The 21,108-nt window shown below is 38.0% G+C and overlaps 1 protein-coding gene across 1 annotated transcript in view; it reads right to left on the reverse strand.

Annotated features, from left to right (window-relative positions):
- COL11A1 (collagen type XI alpha 1 chain) overlaps nt 1-21,108 on the reverse strand; it is a 256,753-nt gene that overhangs the window by 119,956 nt on the left and 115,689 nt on the right. The window contains exons 24-29 of the mRNA XM_063299875.1: nt 15,716-15,769; nt 11,708-11,752; nt 9,700-9,753; nt 9,556-9,600; nt 8,637-8,690; nt 6,830-6,937 (exon numbers count right to left, since the gene is read on the reverse strand). Of these exons, the coding sequence (XP_063155945.1) occupies nt 6,830-6,937; nt 8,637-8,690; nt 9,556-9,600; nt 9,700-9,753; nt 11,708-11,752; nt 15,716-15,769 (360 nt within the window). The remainder of the gene's footprint in view (nt 1-6,829; nt 6,938-8,636; nt 8,691-9,555; nt 9,601-9,699; nt 9,754-11,707; nt 11,753-15,715; nt 15,770-21,108) is intronic.

Below are 21,108 nucleotides of genomic sequence, written 5' to 3' on the forward strand. Positions count from 1 at the left end.
ACTATATATATACATATACATTCATACATAAATTCCCTTCTCACCCCTATGGGTGGTATGTGTCTTCCTCAACCTCAGGTCCTCTAGAAGAGGCCTGGGAGTTTGAGGATTCTGCGCAGTATCTTAGCTGTTCCTCGCACTGCACTCTTCTGGACTGAGAGCTCTGATGTTGTTCCTGGGATCTGCTGGAGCCACTCTCCCAGCTTGGGGGTCACAGCCCCAAGTGCCCCTACCACCACTGGGACCACTTCAGTGGTTCCATACACACACACACACACAGTATGTGTGTATGTGTGTGTGTATACATACACACACACATACACACACACGTCTTGTATTTGTGAGGATAAGAAAAGACATTTATAAAAGATGGAGTACATGAGACCTGCTCAGATTAAGCTATACAGGGAAGAAAGGGTGGTTCTGGAGTATTTCAACATATGTAGCATGTGGGAAAACACTAGAATGAAGATCTTTAAGAAGATTCATCAAGGAACATTTCTCAAATAAGCAAAGTTCACTATGTGAACTAGATAAGCTGATGGTACCCAAGAGGAAATGTCGACAAAGGTAGTAAGCTGGGACTGATCAAGCTTTATCAAATGTCATAGAAATGGATGAGAACTGTAAGATTTGGAGACATCTCACAGAATGAGGCATTGTGCATGGTGGGCTTCTCCTTTGATTCTTTTGCTATTCAAATCTAGCCTAATTAGCTGGATTTCAAGCTGGCTAGGGGTGTATGTGTGTATGTCATGCGCTGCCTACCGCTGAGTAAAACACAGACGCTGATTCGGAGAAGAGCAGGTTCAGGTTTATTCAAACGTAGTGTCAGACGTGAAAAAAGCTGAGAGTGAAGGGAGCGCGCCGGTGCGGGATTTAAATACCCCGCGCCGGTCAGCGCCCCCTCACCTTGGGTTGCGTCATCCCCCCTTTGTCCTGCATGCTTTCGTGCCGGTAGGTGAAGGGTTGCGGGGCCCCAGCTGGTGCCCCGGGATTGCCCATAATCTGTTTCTTCCTTTAGCTGGTGATTGCTGTCAGCTGGGCAATCTCCATTGCGCTTTGCTGACAGCTTAGGTGTGCCTCGTGATCCGCCCTGTCTTTGTCTTTCCTTCTTCCTCTTTTGTGTCCTGATGGCTGAATCATCCGGCCGGGGTCTGTGTCTGTTGTTGTGCGTGCTATGCTTATCTTAAGTCCCTTCCTCTGCTTCCTCGGTATTGTCATGTGTGCCGTTGTGCTGATGTCTTCAGCTCAACGGCACTCATGACAGTGTGTGTGTGTGTGTGTGTGTGTGTGTGTGTGTGTGAGAGAGAGAGAGAGAGAGAGAGAGAGAGAGAGAGAGAGAGAGTAAAATATTTCAGTCTTTTAAATCAGAAAGTGAATATTGAAAGTTGTAATCCTCCATTTGTTTCCATGTATCCTGAGTCTCTGTATAAATAAGAACAGTAAGTAGCACTGGAGATGTTATAAACATTCTGTTTTATAATCTTCCATATAACAACAACTGTGTTACAATACTTGCCTCTTCATTTTTCAAGTTTGTTGCACACAATATCTGTTTAGTTATGGCCATACTGTTTGGCAATGCTGGGAGTAAGATGGCAATACATTGGGCTGGCAAAAGTTGAATTAATGGACGCTGATCCAGAGTATATCATAGACTAGCTTCCTTATGGTATGGTCTTTAGATGACCCTAGTTACAAGGCATTTAAACATTCAAGCTAACATTTCATGTTATTAGATAGTTTCAGGTGGTTCCATCAATAAGATTGTAGTCACTTGGGGGAAAGTGCAGTTGTACTTGATGATCCCATAGAAATAATCTACTCTGATGTGCAAACACAGTTTTTTCCAAGAAGGAGAACCTATGTAATCAGAAGACTGTGACTAGAGGCCATGGAACAGCATCTGCTCCTTCACTGAAAATACAATAATATGGAAGAAATTCTTACTTAAGGCTGAAGAATTACGATAGATTATTTCAAATACTAAAAGTGATATGAAAGAGCTATCTTTGCTTGCATATACAATCATAATCTCAGTATTTGTGAGAGAGTGGGGTGGGATGTTAGTATCTTCAGCCAAAGTTGTTGAACATATTAGAAATCGTAACAAATAACGAATAAAAACTGAATTGCTCAAAAACAATAGTTCATCAATAAAGCTATCATGAAGTGTGGAAGGAGAATTAGCGATGATCCTTGAAGGTAAGATTGGTAACCTTCAGGCACCTAGAAAGCACACTTAACAGTCTTTGGGATGGCCACAATAAGAGGAGAAATATGCAAAATGAGCAGGGCCATTTCACCTCACATGGATCAGGCTATCTTTTCTGGGTTGAGTGCGGGGGGGGGGGGAATCGGGCAAGAGCTCTTTTTCGAAATGATACCATGCCTAGTTTTTTGTCTTTCTTCAAAAGGATGGGCAACCATGTCAATGAGCTTTGACAATTCTGGCTGGGTACCACAAGTGACTTGGATCTCAGATTGCCCATCCCTGCTCTAGGGTAAGGAAGTTGATGAAGAATAGGGTAATGCACTGAACAGAAATAGAAGTACTTGCTTGGTAGTGACAGCATTGCTGATGACTGCGGTGCTCATGAGAGACAATAAATTAACTGTGTGGCCTTCTCTTTGTGATCTCTTTTGGGCCCTTCCCACCCTCTACTAGTACAGTTGAAGCTTTTCTTGAACATATCTGTGCTCCAAAAAGCACTTGGTCCTCTTTGAGCAAACAAAAGATCCGGCAGCACTGTACTTTCTCCAAAAGCTATCTGTTTCTGAATTGATTATGTGATATTGCCGTTCATGGAACCAAACGTGAATAGTCACATAATACAAAAGTCATCCAAACCCTCTTGAGCTAGGGTCAAGTTTCTTGTACCATTACACTGCTCCTGTTCCCATAAAACACTTAACTAAGTCGGTCTCTGACAAATCAAATCTCCCTATCAGTGATTCTAGCAGTACATAATGAGAATACAGAGTCCCTACCCAATTTCTTTAGGAATTGCTTAATATCCCTTAAACCTTTGCAGTGAGAGAATACTGGCAAAATTTCATTACTTTAGTAGCCTCTTCACAACTGACTGTGCAAGCAGGTGTTGTTTGATCATTACTGCTAACCAGAATTTGGAAGATGTGTTGTGTGCTGCCAAGCCTTGGCAGGAATTCAATAATGGAGAAGTTTGCTTTTTCAGCTGCACTTTCTCTTCAGTTCTTTTTGGGTATTCCAATGATACATCTAACTGGTTGGAGTTAGCTTAACTCTTTGCATGATGGAATTCTACTTCGAGCTAATTTAACTCCCCAGTGGCTGGCAGGGCCAACTGAAACCACTTTTGTGTTCCCACAATGTACAAGCCCCTTCCCCAATCCAGTTAAAGATATATGACAGTAGGAGACACGAACAGCAATGAGACACTAATATGGGACCTCGAGGAATTTGAGGGCTTGGCTAACTATTTCAACTACCCCCCCCCCTTTTTTTTTACAGTGAAATATTCACTTTCCAAATTTTCAGAGCAGCAGCTGCTGCTATTATTATTATTATTATTGCTATGATGATGATGTTCCTGATGTTTTTAATATATAAAACCAGTGTCCTCAGCATTATACACAGTCATGATCCTTTTGAGATCTGATCCAGTAAGGAACTGTAAAAACATTCCACTCAAGAGGAAAGGAAATTCATGTTTTTAATAAACTTTATGCCTATGTAAACAATGTTAAATCTTAACTTTTATTAACTTACAATTATAAGTTTGCTGCTTTTCTTAGCTCTAGCTCCTGGGCTTCTGAAATGTGCTAAGTATTTCAATCTATATTTTCTAATTTGTAGCATTAGCTTTTGTGACTCATTAGAAAATTATTTAAAAGATGAAGGATGAAAGGTTATTGCCCCCCCAACCTTGAATAAAACAGTGTTTTTTAAAAAAACAATGTTTTTGTAACTCAATATCACACACTTAATTATTGTTACTATGTAAGATGCTTTGAGTATATATTGCTTTGATTTGTTTATCTTTTTTAGAACACTCTAATATTTCTCAAATAGGAATGCTAAATTTGAGTGTAGCCGTACATGAACCATGGACTTCAAGAAAATAGATTTCAATAAGCTTAGGGCAATAACAGGAAAGTGTTCCTGTCAGGAGAAGCTGAAGAGAAAAAGAACTCAAGATGGTGGACACATCTAAAGAGAGTGTGTTAAAATCATAATCACAGCAAGGAAAAACAAATAGTTGAAGAAAGCCAATGTAGTTGCCCAGGGATGACCTTTAAATAACAAAAAATGCTACATACAGGATGTGGAAAGAAGGATTGGTTGGCTAGAGTGCACAGGTAGTCCAAAAGTGTAGAGATGGCATCAGAAAGTCTAAAGTCAGCACAAGCCTTGGTTGACAAAGAATGCAAAGAACGACAAAAAAGGGCTCTTCTGGTAATTTCAGAATAAAAGCAGGTAACAATTAGTACACCAACTGCTCAGTAAAGATGATAAAAGCAAAGTGATAATAAAGAAAAAGGAGAGCTACACAGCTCCTATTTGGGTTGTTTTCTTTGCCAAGAGAGTATGCGTGCATTCCACAGCCAGCTGTGAACAGCAGACTGAACAGACCAATCATATTGCAATCATTAGTTATTCAATCTGTCATCAAACTGAATAAGAGACAGTGGAATGATTTGCCTACAAAAAAAGGCAAACATAGTTTTAGACTGCATCAACAGTACGTTGTACCATTCATGGAATGTAATAGTTCCATCCCACCTTGTGTTTGAATCTGAGCATGACAACTTAAAAAGGATCCAAAAGGATTCAGGAAAAACTGGAACAACTTCAAAGACAGTGAGGACAATCAGAGAATTGCAAGCTAAGTCCTTTGTGGAAAGGTTCTGGCTAGGTTTAACCTTAATAAGACAGACAGAAAAGATGTGATGGACGGACTGCAAATAAATGAACGGATGCCACACAGAAAAAGGCCAACATTTATTCTCTACCAACCCAAAGTATGGGATGCAGAGTACAGATTCTGTGTGAACGTTAAAAGAAACCTTAAAAACGTTTAACACTAAGAGTAGTTTGACAGTCGAACCGGTTACCAGAGAGCAGGGGGAGGAGGGCTGGATGTGTTGAAGGAGATGCTAAATAGCCATCTATCGCAGACACCTAAATTAGTATTCCTCCACTGGGCAGGGGTTGACCTCAATGGCTTCTTCCATCTGTAAGATTCGATGATCCCTGCACAAGCTGTGGAGCAAGTAAAGATACAAACTGCTCTATAACCAACCTGTTACAGCTTTGTGTAAAGGTACACCCATGAAAGCCTTTGCAAAACTGCACTAGCTGCTATTTTTCTTCTGCCCAAACTCGTTTGAATCAAATTCTGTATCTGTCACAATACCTCCATACAAAAGTAGCTCGATAAGAATTAATTTAGGTTTTGGGAGAAAATGACTCTCATATATTCCTGTTTTTATGGAATTGGAATTTAATGGGAATTTAGTGATGACTTCCAATTATGCCTCCATTTATCCCTAATTATAATATTGGTGTTCTTTATTCATGACCTTTTTAACAGCTGGCAAGATGTCTTGAAATATTATAAGGATCATTAATTCCAAATAGCTCCCAACAGTTAAGTGAAGCTGAAAGGAATATTTTCAGGAATGAATGATCTGACTTTTGAAGTATTTTTATGACAGCTTATAAAGCTCTCTAGCATCAAATTATAACCTTCCTTTCTCTTTTTAACATGGAAAGGGAATCATCTGGGGAGAGTCATTCAAAAGAGCCTTATAAACAAGCATGTCTTTGATCAGGCCAGTGATGCAATCAAGCAGAAATGTGTTTGAGTGAAAGGCTATCTCCACACCAAGAAGAGAGAAAGGACACCTGGAAATAATTTGGGAAAGGTGGAAGAATTTGCCCAAATGTACAGAGAGGCATCAGATACAAAAACACAATCCAGCAATAGTCAGTTAAAGGACGATGGAAGGAGGTGGACCTACTCTATAAAAACTGTTCAAGGAGAAAGAAGTTCAGTATTGTATATGCTCCTGAAAAAGATATACATATTCAGTACCTCTTTTAGGTATTATCACTACTCTCTATTTAGAATTCTTGAAATAAAACACAGATCATAATAGATTAAATAGAAATGCACAGAGACAGCAGACGGAGACTGGTGATAAGAAAATGGTTCTTATTTTAGAAACCGGAAGAAAATATTAAGGAGACTCTACAAGCTGCCATTGGTTCACTACTCTACTGTTTGAATTGAATTGTTCTTCTTCTTCTTCCTTGATAAGAAACTGCAGCTTTAATTGGGAGATTTTAATTTCCAGTTTACACCTCTCACTGGTATAACAGTCACCATTTAAAAGAGGTGAATTTTCTTTTCACCATGTAAAAAGGGGACTTATATGAGATGTGAAAGGTGAAAGGTCCCCTGTGCAAGCACCAAGTCATATCTGAGCTTTGGGGGGACGCCGCTTTCGCAACGTTTCCTTGGCAGACTATAGCGGAGTGATTTGCCATTGCCTTCCCTAGTCGTCACCTTCCCCAGCGAGCAAGCTGGGTACTCATTTTACTGACCTCGGAAGGATGGATCGCTTATATGAGATAGGCGGCCATAAAAGTCCTGTAAATAAATAAATATGTGTTCTCATAAGTTCTAATGTAGGCCTTTATGACAAATCTGAGATCCCCACATCATCTACATATATGTTTCCATATGTCATTTGTGCTTCAATTGTTTGTGCCACTTTCTTGCTAGTATTGTGCTGGTCAATTCTCATGATAGAAATATCAGACTAAACCATTACCAACCTTTTCTCCAGCTTGGCCAAGGCTACCTGCGTCTCCTGTAGGACCTGCACGACCTTTGGGACCTTCAGGGCCATCTTCTCCTCGAGGACCAAGAGGACCAACTTCACCCTTAAAAATATTGTGTAAATAAAACAATAAAAACAAACCACCTGTCTCCATGATAAAGCTTGAATTATGTTGCAGGGTTGAGAATGCAGAGCAACTGAACAATAATTAAAGACCACCACTGATTCTCTCAAATTTTAGTCAAATTCAGTTCCTCCTAAAGCTTTCTAAGAAAAAAAGAAAACAAAAAGGTTGCTATCCCTCTGCTTCCTTCTCTATAACTTGATTAATCAGCATTATCATTAGTTGTTCTGGTTAAAATCAGAAAGGTTGGCACTATTAATTGGAGCCAACTGTGATACAGAGAGAAATCCTCATTCAGTTTCTTCTTCTGTAAAAGTTTCTTGTTACAGATTCCTTAAGATTTCAGTCTTAATCTTGACAGTGGTTGTGCTGAGTTGTTTTAAGTTGCTCTATTTTGTTGTGAGATTTTTAGTAAGTATTACTGAAATTTGATCCATTTTAAAAATCACCTTAATGATCTATTTTATTAAAAAATCAATAAATATAGTTAAAGTAAAAGTTCTTGCTCAATAGTATCAAATTATACATAACTTTTGTAAAATGTCAGCTTCTGCAAACACTATATAGGCATGAAAGTTAACAATGCTGAATAAACGGAAATCAATTCCCTTGCTTCCTTATAAAGTTTTTGAGGTTTTGAGATTTTCATAAGATGAGACTACTGCATGTTAAATTACTTTAAGGCTACCTTCCAGCTAAGGTGAGACAATGTGGAATAATTAGGCAGTAAATACCAGTATTAATAAAATTTCAGTTGTTAATAAAATATAAGCAGTTAAAGCCTTAATAAAAGCAGTTATCCCATCCTCAAATTATAAAAAACAAAAGCCATGCAGCCCCATAAAATACACATCTTAAGAAAAGTTACCAAAAAGCTCTTTTGACATTTCCTAAAGTACTGCTCTGCAGTAATAAAGTAGAGCTTAGCAAAAGCCCTCCTGCTCAGCAATCTACTGGGCGGAGGCAGTGGAGAGAGGAATGGAGGATAGAGCAGTACTAGTACAAAAGTTAAACTCTTGTCTTGCTAACAAACATCACATACCTTCAGGTTCCCTGTCCTAAAAGCTGTCATCTACAAGTTCTTGGTGGTGAGGGTCTTTTTAATTGCTGCTAATGCTAGAACCGCACTCCTCTGGGTATTGAACTGGCCCAACAATACTGGGATTTATGAAAGTAATCAAAACCCGGTTATTTCATCAGGCCTTTAGTGGTGGGGGTGGGGTGAATTAAAAGAGAATCCCCCTGTATTAGAGTATATGACTATATAGATTTTTATGGTTCTCCGGCATAGGAATATTTTGCTATATTGTGTTAAATTCATGGGTGTTAATGTTTGTCAGTTATCCTGTTGCTTTAATCCTGTTTACGCATGGCAGGACAGTAAACTGCTTAGTCAGTTAATGACTGGAGCAGCATATAAAGGAAGTAAAATAAATCTAACCCAGTCTTCTTGCCTCTACTTTTTTGGGAAAGTCAAAAGAGTTCAGAAGAATCAATCATACTGATAGCACAAAGTTTTTCATTAAATGAAGATCTCTGTGTGTTCAGCTGAGACACAAAGGCCTCCTGAATGAATGGAGTGATAAAAAAAAGCTCTCTTTCCCAATCTAAGGGTTTAGGAACACTTTAAGTACAATGCCTGAATGGTTCTAAAGAGAAGTTTTAAAGCAATACTTACTCTATCACCCTTAAGGCCCATATCACCTTTAAATCCAGGGAAACCATCTTCACCCTATGTTTTTGGGGGGAGGAAGGGAACATAATAGAGTTCCTTAAGCAATCAGAATGGAAATTGTTAAAGAATTTGAATACATTAATAGAATGCACATGACAACCATAGCTACTGTATTTTCAAATCAAACCTTTATTATGGTCATAGACCAGCATAACAACTAAGTCACAGTATTTTACATTACTAACGCTGGATCATAATACACCAAATCACTGCAATATGGCAGTTTCTGTATCTGAAAAAATGCCACAGCTGAACTGAATTACTTTTCAGCTTTAAAAAGAAGAATGAATAATGAGAGAGGTGCTTAAGGCAATCGGAACATTCGTTTCTTAATTCATCAATGAGCCCTTCATTATAACATTACTTTTCCTTATCAAATTTCCTCCTTATATTTCCAGCTTTAAAAGTGTTGGGATTTTTTCCCATCAGATAGCTCATGTTCAAAAGTAAATTGGAATATAACCCAAAGATACCACGACTGATTAAGGGCTGATTAACATAGCCATATTTTACATGTAGCAATGATGTAATAACCACAGCAAACCTGCAGCTGGGAGGTTCAGAGACAGAATTTCCAAGTCATCCTGTCAATGAAACCCAACATTTGACCAATTCGGAATTGGTTCATTCTGTTGTCAGTCTTTGTTTCTCTTTTTTATGTAATCTTATCTGATGCTGGTGGATGAACCAGCAACCACTGGGACCAAACACTAGAACGCTTCTGTTATGTATCCACTATGGCAATTTTCCAGCCACCATGCAATATTGCACCCTAATTTAATAGACATGATTTTCAGTTAGATTTTCCAAATTTAACTGGGGTGCCGTTTGCAGTAGAATATAAACACAATTAACAGATTACCTTTTCGCCCTTGCCTCCCTTTAGCCCTCGGACACCATCAGCACCCTATAAAAAAATACAGAAGACAATGGCCAAGTGACCATATTAGTTAAAATTAATACCAAGTTGATTGTTTCTCAAACATAAATATAACATCAGCCATACCTTTACACCACGGGGACCAGGATAGCCAATTGGACCCTGAGGACCTGGAGGCCCCTAGAAAATAGTGGATTTTATTTAGATTATACTGTATGACATTAAACAACATACATGCACCTGTGGATACTACACGTTTACTTTTCCAAAGTAGCAGCAGTTGTTTTGAGTGTGCTTTCTTAATAACCAACTCAGAGTCCCTCTGGTGGGAGGAGATGGGTGGTGACAAATTTGATAAATAAATAAATAAACATAAATAATATAATCTAAAGAGCATTCAATCATAAAATATCCAGAGATTTGTTAACTTATGGCAATTGTGATTACTAAGAAAGGCTTTTCAGGTTTTCTGGTAAATAAATATGGAATTTTAAACAGAGGCTACAGTGAACTGTGCTATGCAAACCCAGCTGAATTGGATGACAAATTATGCAGCTTATTTGTAGCTTAATGAATTGGATGACAAATTTTGTAGCTTAATGTACTCATTTTTTAAAAAAAATCACATCAAATAAATCTTTATTTACTCTAATTTATGAACATTGGGAAATGGCATGGTAGTGTTGGGCATGCTATCCTTGGTTCCTGTATTTCCTAACAGAAAAAGGACACGTATGGGCTGACTTTCTTTTTTTATTTATGCTAGAATAAATTTTCAGATTAGGACTATCATTCACAGTGTAGGAAGGATTAATTCCTCAAGAGAAGATTAATTGGCTGCAATGTTTTTTGTCTTCTTTTAACTAACATGGGTAGGATGGAGGTCAGAAATAAAGTCAGTAGATGAAGAAAGAATTTATTCTACCACCCATACACACATACCTAAATGTGGTAGTTCTCCCTTGGACTGAGACCCCACATACTTCTTTTTACATAAATAAGAGGGTCAACTGACCATTACCTAAACAGCATGTTGTATGAGCAAAGACTCAAAACACAAATGCAATGCTATTTGATATTTACTACATTATTCCAGAGATCTTTGAAACATTGTTTCTAATAAGAGGGGAAAAACATTGTTTTTATTGAGAGTGGTGTGTGTGTGGTGTATGTCTGTGTGTGTTACAGAAGAACTCTTAGCCAAGCATTTAGAGTTCTGGATAGTCAAGGGTTGGGTGGAAAAACAACACTTGATAAAGAGGGAAGAATTATAGAATAAAAGGAACCATTTGTACTCTGCTCAACTAATGCTACTGTGCTGCATAAACTCTTGGTATGGGTTTGTTGTCAGGGATGTTCCTCACCACAGTTTTAATGTACTAATCTGTTAAAAAGATTGTCTTTCAAACCTGCTGGTGCATGTTCTTGTGAATAGTTCAATACATGTTCAGACTTCTACCTACCATCTCCTGCTCAGCTCCAAATGTAGTTTATTCTAAAACTAGTTTGCTGGACTTTAGTTACCTGTGAATGTGAGATATACTTTGACAATATAACCTGGACAGCCTAAAGTTGTTGAGTAATAATTTAAAGTTCTGCCAATGGAAAAAGAAGTGGGAAGAGAATGAAAATTCATTCTGACTTACTAATTTATTCAGTTACAGAACTAAGGGAAAGCATTGGGAAACCTAGATTACACAGAACAAATAATATGGAATTATCATTGCCATCATCATCATCATCATCATCATCATCATCATCTATGATCAATAACCAAAAGGTATGGAAAATATTCTCTCTTTATCCCAGCACTTTTATTCTGTGCATTCTCCTTTTATGCTTAAATAGCGAAGATCCTGTTGATGAATTTATTTATTTAGTTTTTGTTTTGTTACTCAGAGTTGTACAACTGAGGCAGTACACAAGAATTGCAGGGGGAAATTTAAATAAATAAATATTCTCCAGTAGAGGAAAAAAAGTTTCTGAAAAACTAAGAGTCCAGTTACGCTAGTTCTAATCCTCTAAGTATCAATCACAGTTTCTGTTCAACAGACACAGTTCCATATCTGTCACTCTATTTCCAACAAGAATTATATACATATTACAGAAAAGAAAGACATAAACATAAACATACCGTGTCACCTTTGTCTCCAGACTGCCCTTCTTTGCCTGGATGGCCCTATTTACAAAATATATTGAGAGGAGGAAAATCACTTAGCATGCAAACAACTATACAAATGAACCCATTCTGATTCTCAAACAATATTTTATTTAGTTGGTGATTTCTTTATTTTAAAAAGACATTACTGACTTGAAATATCCATCCTGTCCTCCTACAGGAACTGGGCAATAGTAATCTGATTAGGGATAGACAAACTCTACCAAACTTCTGCTAATGATTATTTTCAGGATCTTATAAGAAGGATTCACAGTCAAAGTGGCCTAAGACCAGTATAAGTTTATAGTGAACAGAATGAGGCAAATAAGTCATTGAGTTCTCTGGACAATCTGATACATAATGGCTATTCTATCATTCTGCTGAGTAGGTCCCTAGACTTTGGCCTCAAAATCCTGCTCTAATTGTATCACTGAGTAAACGTCAGAAGAGTCCATTTGATTCACCATGTCAAAGTCCAACATACTGGAAATATTTTGCTTCCCCAGAATGGCTAACCAGAGCTGTCCTGTCCTCTTGGCATTCACTTTCATAAAGATTCTGAATGGAAGACTCCATTTTATTGTCAGAGCAAACTGCTTTTAATAGCCTTTAATTGACTCCATGTATCAGGGTTTCTGTGAAGGACACAACCATATGATTGAAGCTCTGTCCCTCTTGAGCATGCATTGCATGTGCATAACAAAAGGGACAGGGCTTTGAACCCATATCTTGACTTCTGTTCCCCCCCTCCGCCTTCCTGGGATGCCCCTGTCATGTAACAATCTCTTTCAAAGTTATCTAAGCCAGGGACTATTTCTACAGCTTGGAATAATGAATTCTATACGTAAATTAATTAATATGAAAAATTACTTAATTCTGTCTGTCCTGAATCTAGGGAAGGTATCATGAGAATTGGGAGGCAAAATCAGTCTTTAAAATGGGAACTCTATGGTACCATATAAAGGAAAACATAAGGTCATTTAGAAACAAGTTGTTTAGTCTTCTTCGCCACCAAATGCTGAGCCTGGAACCAGATAACATGGCACAAATTGTTTCCTACTCCCACTCCCCTTTTAATATATAGGAAAGAAGGAGAAATACATAATGGAATGACCACATTGTAAACTTTCTTCACCACTCCATTTCTTTGATTGTTATGGGGAAGGCTGCTGTAGGGTTCCCACCAAAATAAATTATCAGGTGTCACTAGGAAAAAGGAGAGTTGGGGGGGGGGGGAGCAGATTTTGGTGAATGTCACATGTTTCCCATAATAAATAATCTTAGGCTAAAGACAAATTAGATTCCTAAAATACTTCAGAATAATAACTGACATAATCCATCTCTGTATGGACACCAGCATAGCATGAGACTGTTCTCGCTACATTGATAATACTAGCGTTTAGAGATTGTCCTTGAAAAGTATAAATTGCTATCCAAAATATCAAAGCTGCTCTTTTATTTTAGATACAAATATTTCTAAAAATAATGGAAAAGCAAGTAAAACACTTGAGAATGTCTCCATTTTGATGTGTTTTCTTTAGAAGATGGGAATTGATTACTTTTATCTGTCACCAAACATTACACTAAAGCACACCATTAAAGTTATGGCACAACAAGATGAAAGAAAACAGTACCAGAAATATTTTACTGCCTGTGAAAATCAATAGCCTGAAGATTTTCCTGTTGGGTTAAATCCACATGCAATTTAATAGCATAATAAATTTTCAGTTTTGTTGTCCATCTCTAAAATGTAAGAATAAATATTAGATTCAATGTGTGATTTAGGCTGTAATCCCACACAGTTACCTAGAAGCAAGTCTCACCAGACTGAATTAGACTTACTTCTGAGTAGAAATGTATCAGATAGTATTATCATATTCATTTCATTTTCCTCTGTTCCCTTAATCCCTCCTTTAGGGCAAATATTTCATTTCTGCTTGCCCTTAAAAGTCCAAGTAGTAACTCAATTCTGTTCTCTATTCTGATCTCCTTCTGTTCAAAATGCAGTAATAAAAGGATTGCTACAGTGCAGATGGATGCGTCAATCCTATCCTGTTACCTGGAAGTAAATTGCACTGAACTCAGTGGGACTTATTTCCAAGGAGATTGCACTGTACCTGTTATTCTTTATCTTCAGAGAGATCTAGAAAGTCTAGTTGACAGGATGACAATCGATAAAAAGAATTTTCAACACACTGAGACTAAAATAACTTGGGGAAAGTAACGACAGCTTAACTGGCACAAATTCTATATTATGTTGAAGCAAAGACATATATTAAATCAGGGTTGATTTAACACAGATGTGCTATTCTTCAGATGTGTTAGACTCCTATCAACCCATCAGCACAGATAGTGTGACTGATATGAGTTGCAGCCTAGCATGTCTGCAGGGCATCAGTTTGGGCAAGTCTGCACAAAATAATGATGGCATAGATTTAATCACGTGTGATTTAGGATTAGGTTTACTATGACCTAAACTTTTGATCCTCTTCTCTTCCTTTATAATTATGAGACAGGGTGGGGGTGGGGGAACCTTCTTCTACTTCTATTCCATACTCTCAGGTAATCTCTTTAAAATTAAATTATTGGAGGAAACAAGTTATTCTCAGATAAATACAGTGCTGATGCCAACTGTAATAAAATGGTTTTATTTGTGCAACTAACTCCTTATGCAAGATGCCTAATCAAGTCAGCAGTGTAAAATCAGAGATGGCAGTTAATAAAGCCCAGCAGTCCTATGTAAAGCCAAATAGAGATTCAATAATCTGTTTATGCTGCTTATCTGAGAAGGAGGTAGGGCCATGTTTGTCAAGAACCTTCCCAGTCAAGCTACCTATTATCATCTTTTAACTTGTTGGATCACAAAGTCTAAGCCAGCCATAATGGATTAAACTGTAACTGTCATGTCGGGAATCTGACCACTAGACTAATTGGTCCAGTACAGCCAGCTCTTCCTGAAACTGGGTCTACAGGAACTGAAGGAAGAAGTTTTTCCCAGCCTAGCAATCCAAGAACTAGGAATGTTGAAAATTGAACCTGGAACTTCATATATGCAAATCATGTATTTTGCTTTTAAGCTCTGAGGTTTTAGGCATCTGCCTCCACAAATTATGCATTATCCCTATTTGCCTATGAGTAGAGGTAAAGAGAATCCTGAAGACATGGTAATTCACAATAGAGGACAATTGGTATCATTTGTGTCATTATGTCATCATGTAAATGACAAGAATTATGTAGTATGTCATTTGTGCTATGTGATTGCACAAACTGGCACAAATTACAAAATCTAGTTCTTCTGCACAATGACATCATGAAGTGTGTGATGTCATCATGGCTTTTACTGGATCCCTGGATCTAAATAAGGCCAGGGAAGACACATTATTAATCCATCATGATGTATCCAATGCAAATCCAAACTTTTGTTTACCAACTGGATTGCATTCGACTAACAACCTAAACTTCTATCTATATGATAACCATTTTGTTTCTAATAGAGGTGCTCTGGCTCACAAAAAGCAGAATAACTTTGTTGTTTGATTTTGAAATTAATTTTTTAACATTGGAATTAGAAATACCATAGTGATTAAAATGAAAAGCTATAAGTTCAACCTTAACCCAAAGAAGATGAAACATTTTTACCAGCAAAGTTTATTTAACTTAAAAGATAGCATTCTCCTCACACTTTTATCATGTTAATTTCCAGTATTTTATATCTGCCCTAGACAGGTCAGGCAACTAAATGCATTTTTTAATTTCAATGCCACTGCAATTTCTCATCTGCCATTTCAATGACCTTTAAAAAAAATAAAGGCTTAGATGAGAAATGTGAATCAGGTTGAAATAATGAAACTGGATGTACTTTATATGTTCTGCTTCAAGCTATCAGTGATGCAACTTCCTTGTTGAAATTCATGAGCATAGTGCTGCAAAGTGATTTTTTTCTTAAAACAAAATTTAAAATGGACAAAATTGTGTTTTACTTACAGGAGGGCCATCAGTACCAGGAAGTCCAGCAAGGCCAGGCTTGCCCTGAGGTCCCTGGAGAGAGATGAAGAAACACATTTGAAAAACCAATCAAAGATAAGGTAGACTGGCATGCTGCCCATGTCTGCAAGCAAAATATTATTTCTGAACAAAAATGAAAACTCAATCAGGAAGAAGAAATGAAGGTAGTACTCCAATTTAAACTATTTAAACCATTCTGAAGTTGGCATCCAGCTGAAAGAATGGGAATATGTTATTTGGAAGTGGTGGTCTGAACCTAAAATCATGGGATGATTTTCCAAAATTATTTTCACATCTCTTTGATCAGTTACATAGGTATACCCCATTCTTTTTATCCACGTATATTGAACAAATATCTGAAAAGTGGTGAATTTTGACACAGAGTCAGTGGTGAGATTCTCAAATAAATTGGAGTATCTACAAACAATATTTATTTCTCTCATTTTTAGATGAATAAAAATGAAGGTTCTCATACTGACAACCATCAACATCCAGATGTTCCCAAGCTATTATTCATAGTTTGCTAGCATGCACAGGTGAGTTCTGTCATTTTCCAAGAGTAATTATTACAAGTATAAACATTAACTAAATTGTGAAATAATGGAATAAAACAGCCAATCTCCAAAAAAGTGACATGGGTAAAATAGCTTGAATGAGACCTAAAAGAAATGCTTTTAATTAATGTGATTTTGTAAAGGGCTAGAGCTGTCATGTGATCCCAGAAAAAAATGTGGCTGCTTTAGAAGTTTCAAAACTGATGCTGTGTTTGAATCCTTATGCACTCTGATGCACCTTTTGGGAATCAAATCCATCTTTTTGGAATCAGATCTATTGTCATGTGATTGGAACAAGAAGCTTTGGCCTTATTTGAAATTGGCTTAGCTGTTGTCTCAGTAGAACCATCACTTTGTTAGCATTTATACTCTGTTATTAAGCTACACAGCTGTGAGGACTGGAGCTTGCAAGGTGGAAATAAGGAGCTTCAGGCCAGACATGACCATTTTGTAAACATAGGCCAGGTGCAACCAGGCCGGGGGGGGGGGGGGAGAGAGAGAGAGAGAGAGAGACTGAGAGACTGACTGCAAGCAGTCTACTACAAAAGGGTGAGAGAAAGAAGCTCAGAGTTTATACCTTGGGACGTATGTACCTATATAGAAAACTAGTTTCTCAGCCTTTGTAGAAGTTCTGCTTCATCAGAACAAAGGATGCTTGTATTGCAATTTATCTACTCAAGCCCAGATTCTCCTAGAGTCAGTTGGAATCAGGCAACGCCTAAATTGAATTAAATAGATATTAAATGAATACTCCAAGCCAGTCCTTGACTTCTCACAAGAGCACCAAATTCCAGAAAAAGAACTGTTGCAGTGGATTGGGGGCAACTTTTGATAATAGTTACAAAGGGATGACAAACTGGTACAAAACTGCAGCAGATACCATATGTATTTAAAAGAATGGTCTTCACATCTGTTGCTATCACTGTATTCTCAAAAATCTAACACAATCTTTCCAATTTAATGTTGTTGTTGTTGTTTTCAGGTAAAGGCAATTAGTAGCAGGTAAGCCATTCAATGGTTACTAGCCAAGCAGGATATATATTATCTTCATTATCAGAGACCTGTCTCTCAATTTCAGCTTTGGGCATCATGATCATCACTGTGCTCATGTTCAGCTTATGGGTTTCCAAGAGTCTTTGGCTACCATGAAGCAGTCTTTCTGTCTGATTCAGCAGGGTGCTTTTGATGTCCTCAAGCATGAGGTATGAGAAGATGCATCTGATAAACATGTTACTTTTTAGAAATGAAACAATTTAGAAACAATTCAGAGGTTAACAAAATGTGTCCAGTGTTGATCACAGTATTGATCAAAGATAAGTACTTTCTTCATTGTCTTAACTGTCTTGGTGTGAGAAGCTCTTATTGGCGGTGCAGTGGCTAGTTCAGTCCCCTCTATTTCAGCTTCATTTCCTTTCTGCTGTAGAGAAGACTTCTCATCTGTGGAGTCTCTTAGTGAGATAATGGACATCTGATTTCTAGAGTTCTATTTCAACAAAGAATCTCCAGAGATAAAGGAGACTCCTTGCAGCAGTAAGTGCTCTACCTGTGAGAATCACAGAGAATGAAGTTGAAGAACAAAATTCTCATCTGCATCACCACTCTTCAAATCACTTAGAATACTCGGCAAAGAATGATTCACCGAAGAATGAGAGAAGAGCAAAGAGGAATAGGCATAATGGAAAACCAGTCCATGCAAAAAACTAACTTGACATTGCCCAGGGCAGATTAATAATGTGTCATGGAAAGGCACTTGAGGAGAATTTCCCATGGGACATGGATATGCTGGGGCCAGGGAAGTCTGCCAGAATCTACATCTCTGCCTCATCCTCATGAGAATGATAGGAGCCAAGGGCCTTTTCAGGCATTCCATGTATGCACGTCATCTCTATGGGAAATAGATGTACTTAGAAGTGTACCTGATTCCAGTGTAAAGACCCTATAAGGACATATTGTAACTCAAAGAAAAGAATCCAAAGAACCAGGCTGATTTTTAACAGTGAGCTAAGGAGCATAAGCTTTTCTGTCTAGTACCAGCTGGCTTTACTTGCCCTTCAGTATACCAAAGAAACTCTTTTCTGAAGACCAGTTGTAATTATCACAAGAGAAACAGTTGTGATTTTCACAACTGTTGAAAATCAAATATTCCTCTATTCATGGGGCAGGGATGCTAATAAAATACCCCTTGAGAAACAGGAGACAGCCGTCATTAAAATTAAAATGAAGGCATACATAAATTAACAAGGGTGCATATCATGGAATTAAGTCTATGGCTAAACATGATTCCAGCCTTCAAGCTTCCCATCTTTACCATAAGCCGCTGCAACAGAAAAGGCATAAATGTCATATTTATTTCCGTTGGTCCTGGGGAGAAGAAATCTTGCCTGCCACACAGATTATTACTGCGAAGAAGTTATAGTAATCATCCAAATGGAAAACAAGCCTTAATTTAACACAATCCCCACAAAAAACAGAAATAATGAAGAGTAAAATGTTTATGGAGGTAAATTATTTGGGGGAAAAAACAATGAACCTTTCTTTCAGGAAAATACAATGCATTTAAATCTACATAATGTCACACATCTTTTTTTAATTATTTAGAAACTCCCTCAACAGTTGCCTTGCTTGTCCCCTGCAATGGTGGCAGACCAGTTAGGATGGTCCACCCCAGGGATCTAATGGATCCTTTGGGCTTTCAAGAGAAACTTGGGAATTTCCCAGCAATCTTGCAGGCAATTCTGCCACATACCTTGCAGGTCTCTGGAACACAGATACAGTGAGGGAACTAAGCAAGCAAGCAAGCTGTCCTCCCTTGCCTATCCCATATCACACCTTGGTTTACTGAGAAGCTCCACCTAATGCAAAATGTGGTGGTCTGTCTGCTAAACTGGGAACAGTGTTTATGCTATAGCTGCTATATCGATTACTACTCTGCTTCCAGGTCCAGTTCAAAGTGCCGGTTACTACATTTAAAGCCCTACATAATTTGGAATGTGGTACTCACAAGAGCATTTGGAACGTGGTACTCACAGGAGCATCTTTCCTATGCAATCTCTGAGGAGGGGTATGCTGAGGGATTCCATCCCATGAAATGAAGGGGTGGGGTCCCAAGAAGCCATCTTCTCAGTGGCTGCCCCCATACTTTGGAGCACCTTCTCTATTCCCGAGATAACAAATTCTTCCAACCTTTTGGTATTTAAGATGGCACTGAAGACCTATTACTATCACAAGAATTTATTCTGCTACAATAGTTACTGGAACTGCACCACATGTTAATCTGGTTTATATTCTGAGAGAGTTAACACAGCCTAACTGCTAAATGTACTATTAAAAACAGTGTTTTTCTTCTCTTGACATTTAACATAACAGAAAATCTGGAATGATGACATTACTATACTACCACTGGAAAAAACATCTTTGGGCCCATTTCACTTCTTGGTAAAATGCAAGATTGAGGTAATAGACAACACAATGGAATTACGTCACAATACTTTGCTTGTTAACTCCCCTGGCAACAGCTATGGAGAGCAGTAGTAGTGATGGGAGCACTGCAGACCAGCAAAGCTTTTTGCTCCTGCTCTTGCACTTGTTTATCTCCCTTGCACAAAAAGTGAAGAACAGATGGAGAAAAAAGAGCTTCCTCCCCATTCCTTGTTCTTCCTCTGTAAACTGTTTTGTTGACTGGGTCAAGAAAAAGAGTTAAGGGGAAGAGGCAAAAATAAGAATAGTAGGAGTATATAACTGGCATGGAGAGAAGGCAAGTCCACATTGCGACCATCAGTTCAGTGAATCAGAAAGCCCTTCGTTCAAATTGCCCATCAAATGTGGACCCGTATTGGTAGCTTTGGGTCAGGTTGTACAAGCTGCTTTTCATTCCTATTTTAAAATTTGTGTAATCCTAGGACCACCTTAAGTTTGTGATGCTAAATTTCAGTGATAGGCAGATAATGGTTGTGCAGCTTTTCACATCTTCCCAGCATAACTGTTTCACTTTAATCCCCATCCAGTCAGTCTCCTGTTCTCTATAGCAACGTGACTGGGTGATCACCATGCCCTATGAACCCTTAATCTCCAAAAGTAAGAGCAACTTCTGTTCCTGAAAAGACTGACCACCCTAAAGTTTTACCCGTTTACTTATTACGGTTCTACAGGAATCGTTTTTATTATTGTTCCTATAATGTCATGATTTTGTGGTTTTAAGTGTTGTATGCTGTTTTAGGAGAGATCACCCTATCATACAGTTTATTAGTCTTTAAAATGTGTGAATGCTGCAATTAGACAGAAGCTAGACAGGAGGAAAAAAGGCAAGTATAAAGGATTTTAAGTCTGAATGTCACGTGTGTGTTTCCCATGATTGTTAAGTGAGACAGACAGTCACATACCTAGCTTAAATAAGGAAGTTGCTGAATAAGACAAAACAGTTTGCTAAGGAAGTGGGAGGCCTTGGAAAGATCAAATTGAGTGAAAAATAACTCTTTTTATGGGTAAGAGGAACTGTTGAAGGTCTACTATGCTTAAAAAAAGTGTAAGTGTCTTTTATTGATTGTCTAAAAGATGCTGATTTGCATTTTGCTGGCATGTGTTGTTCCAGTAAAATCTATAACCTTTTATCAATTGCTGATCAGGAGGGAGCAGGAAAGAGATGGCTTGTTCTGTTGCTTGCAAGCTTAAGCAATAAAGCCTTCATACTGAAATGACAGTGTTTGGGGTTCATTCTTTGACATTAGCCTGAGTTTTAATTGCTATTTTGACTTCAAGCGTTATCGACTCCAAGTATCACTGATTCCATTAGGCATTGATGCCAGAAAAAGACATTATGGT

This window comes from Candoia aspera, chromosome 3 (assembly GCF_035149785.1).
Source record: "Candoia aspera isolate rCanAsp1 chromosome 3, rCanAsp1.hap2, whole genome shotgun sequence".
NCBI lineage: Eukaryota > Metazoa > Chordata > Lepidosauria > Squamata > Boidae > Candoia > Candoia aspera.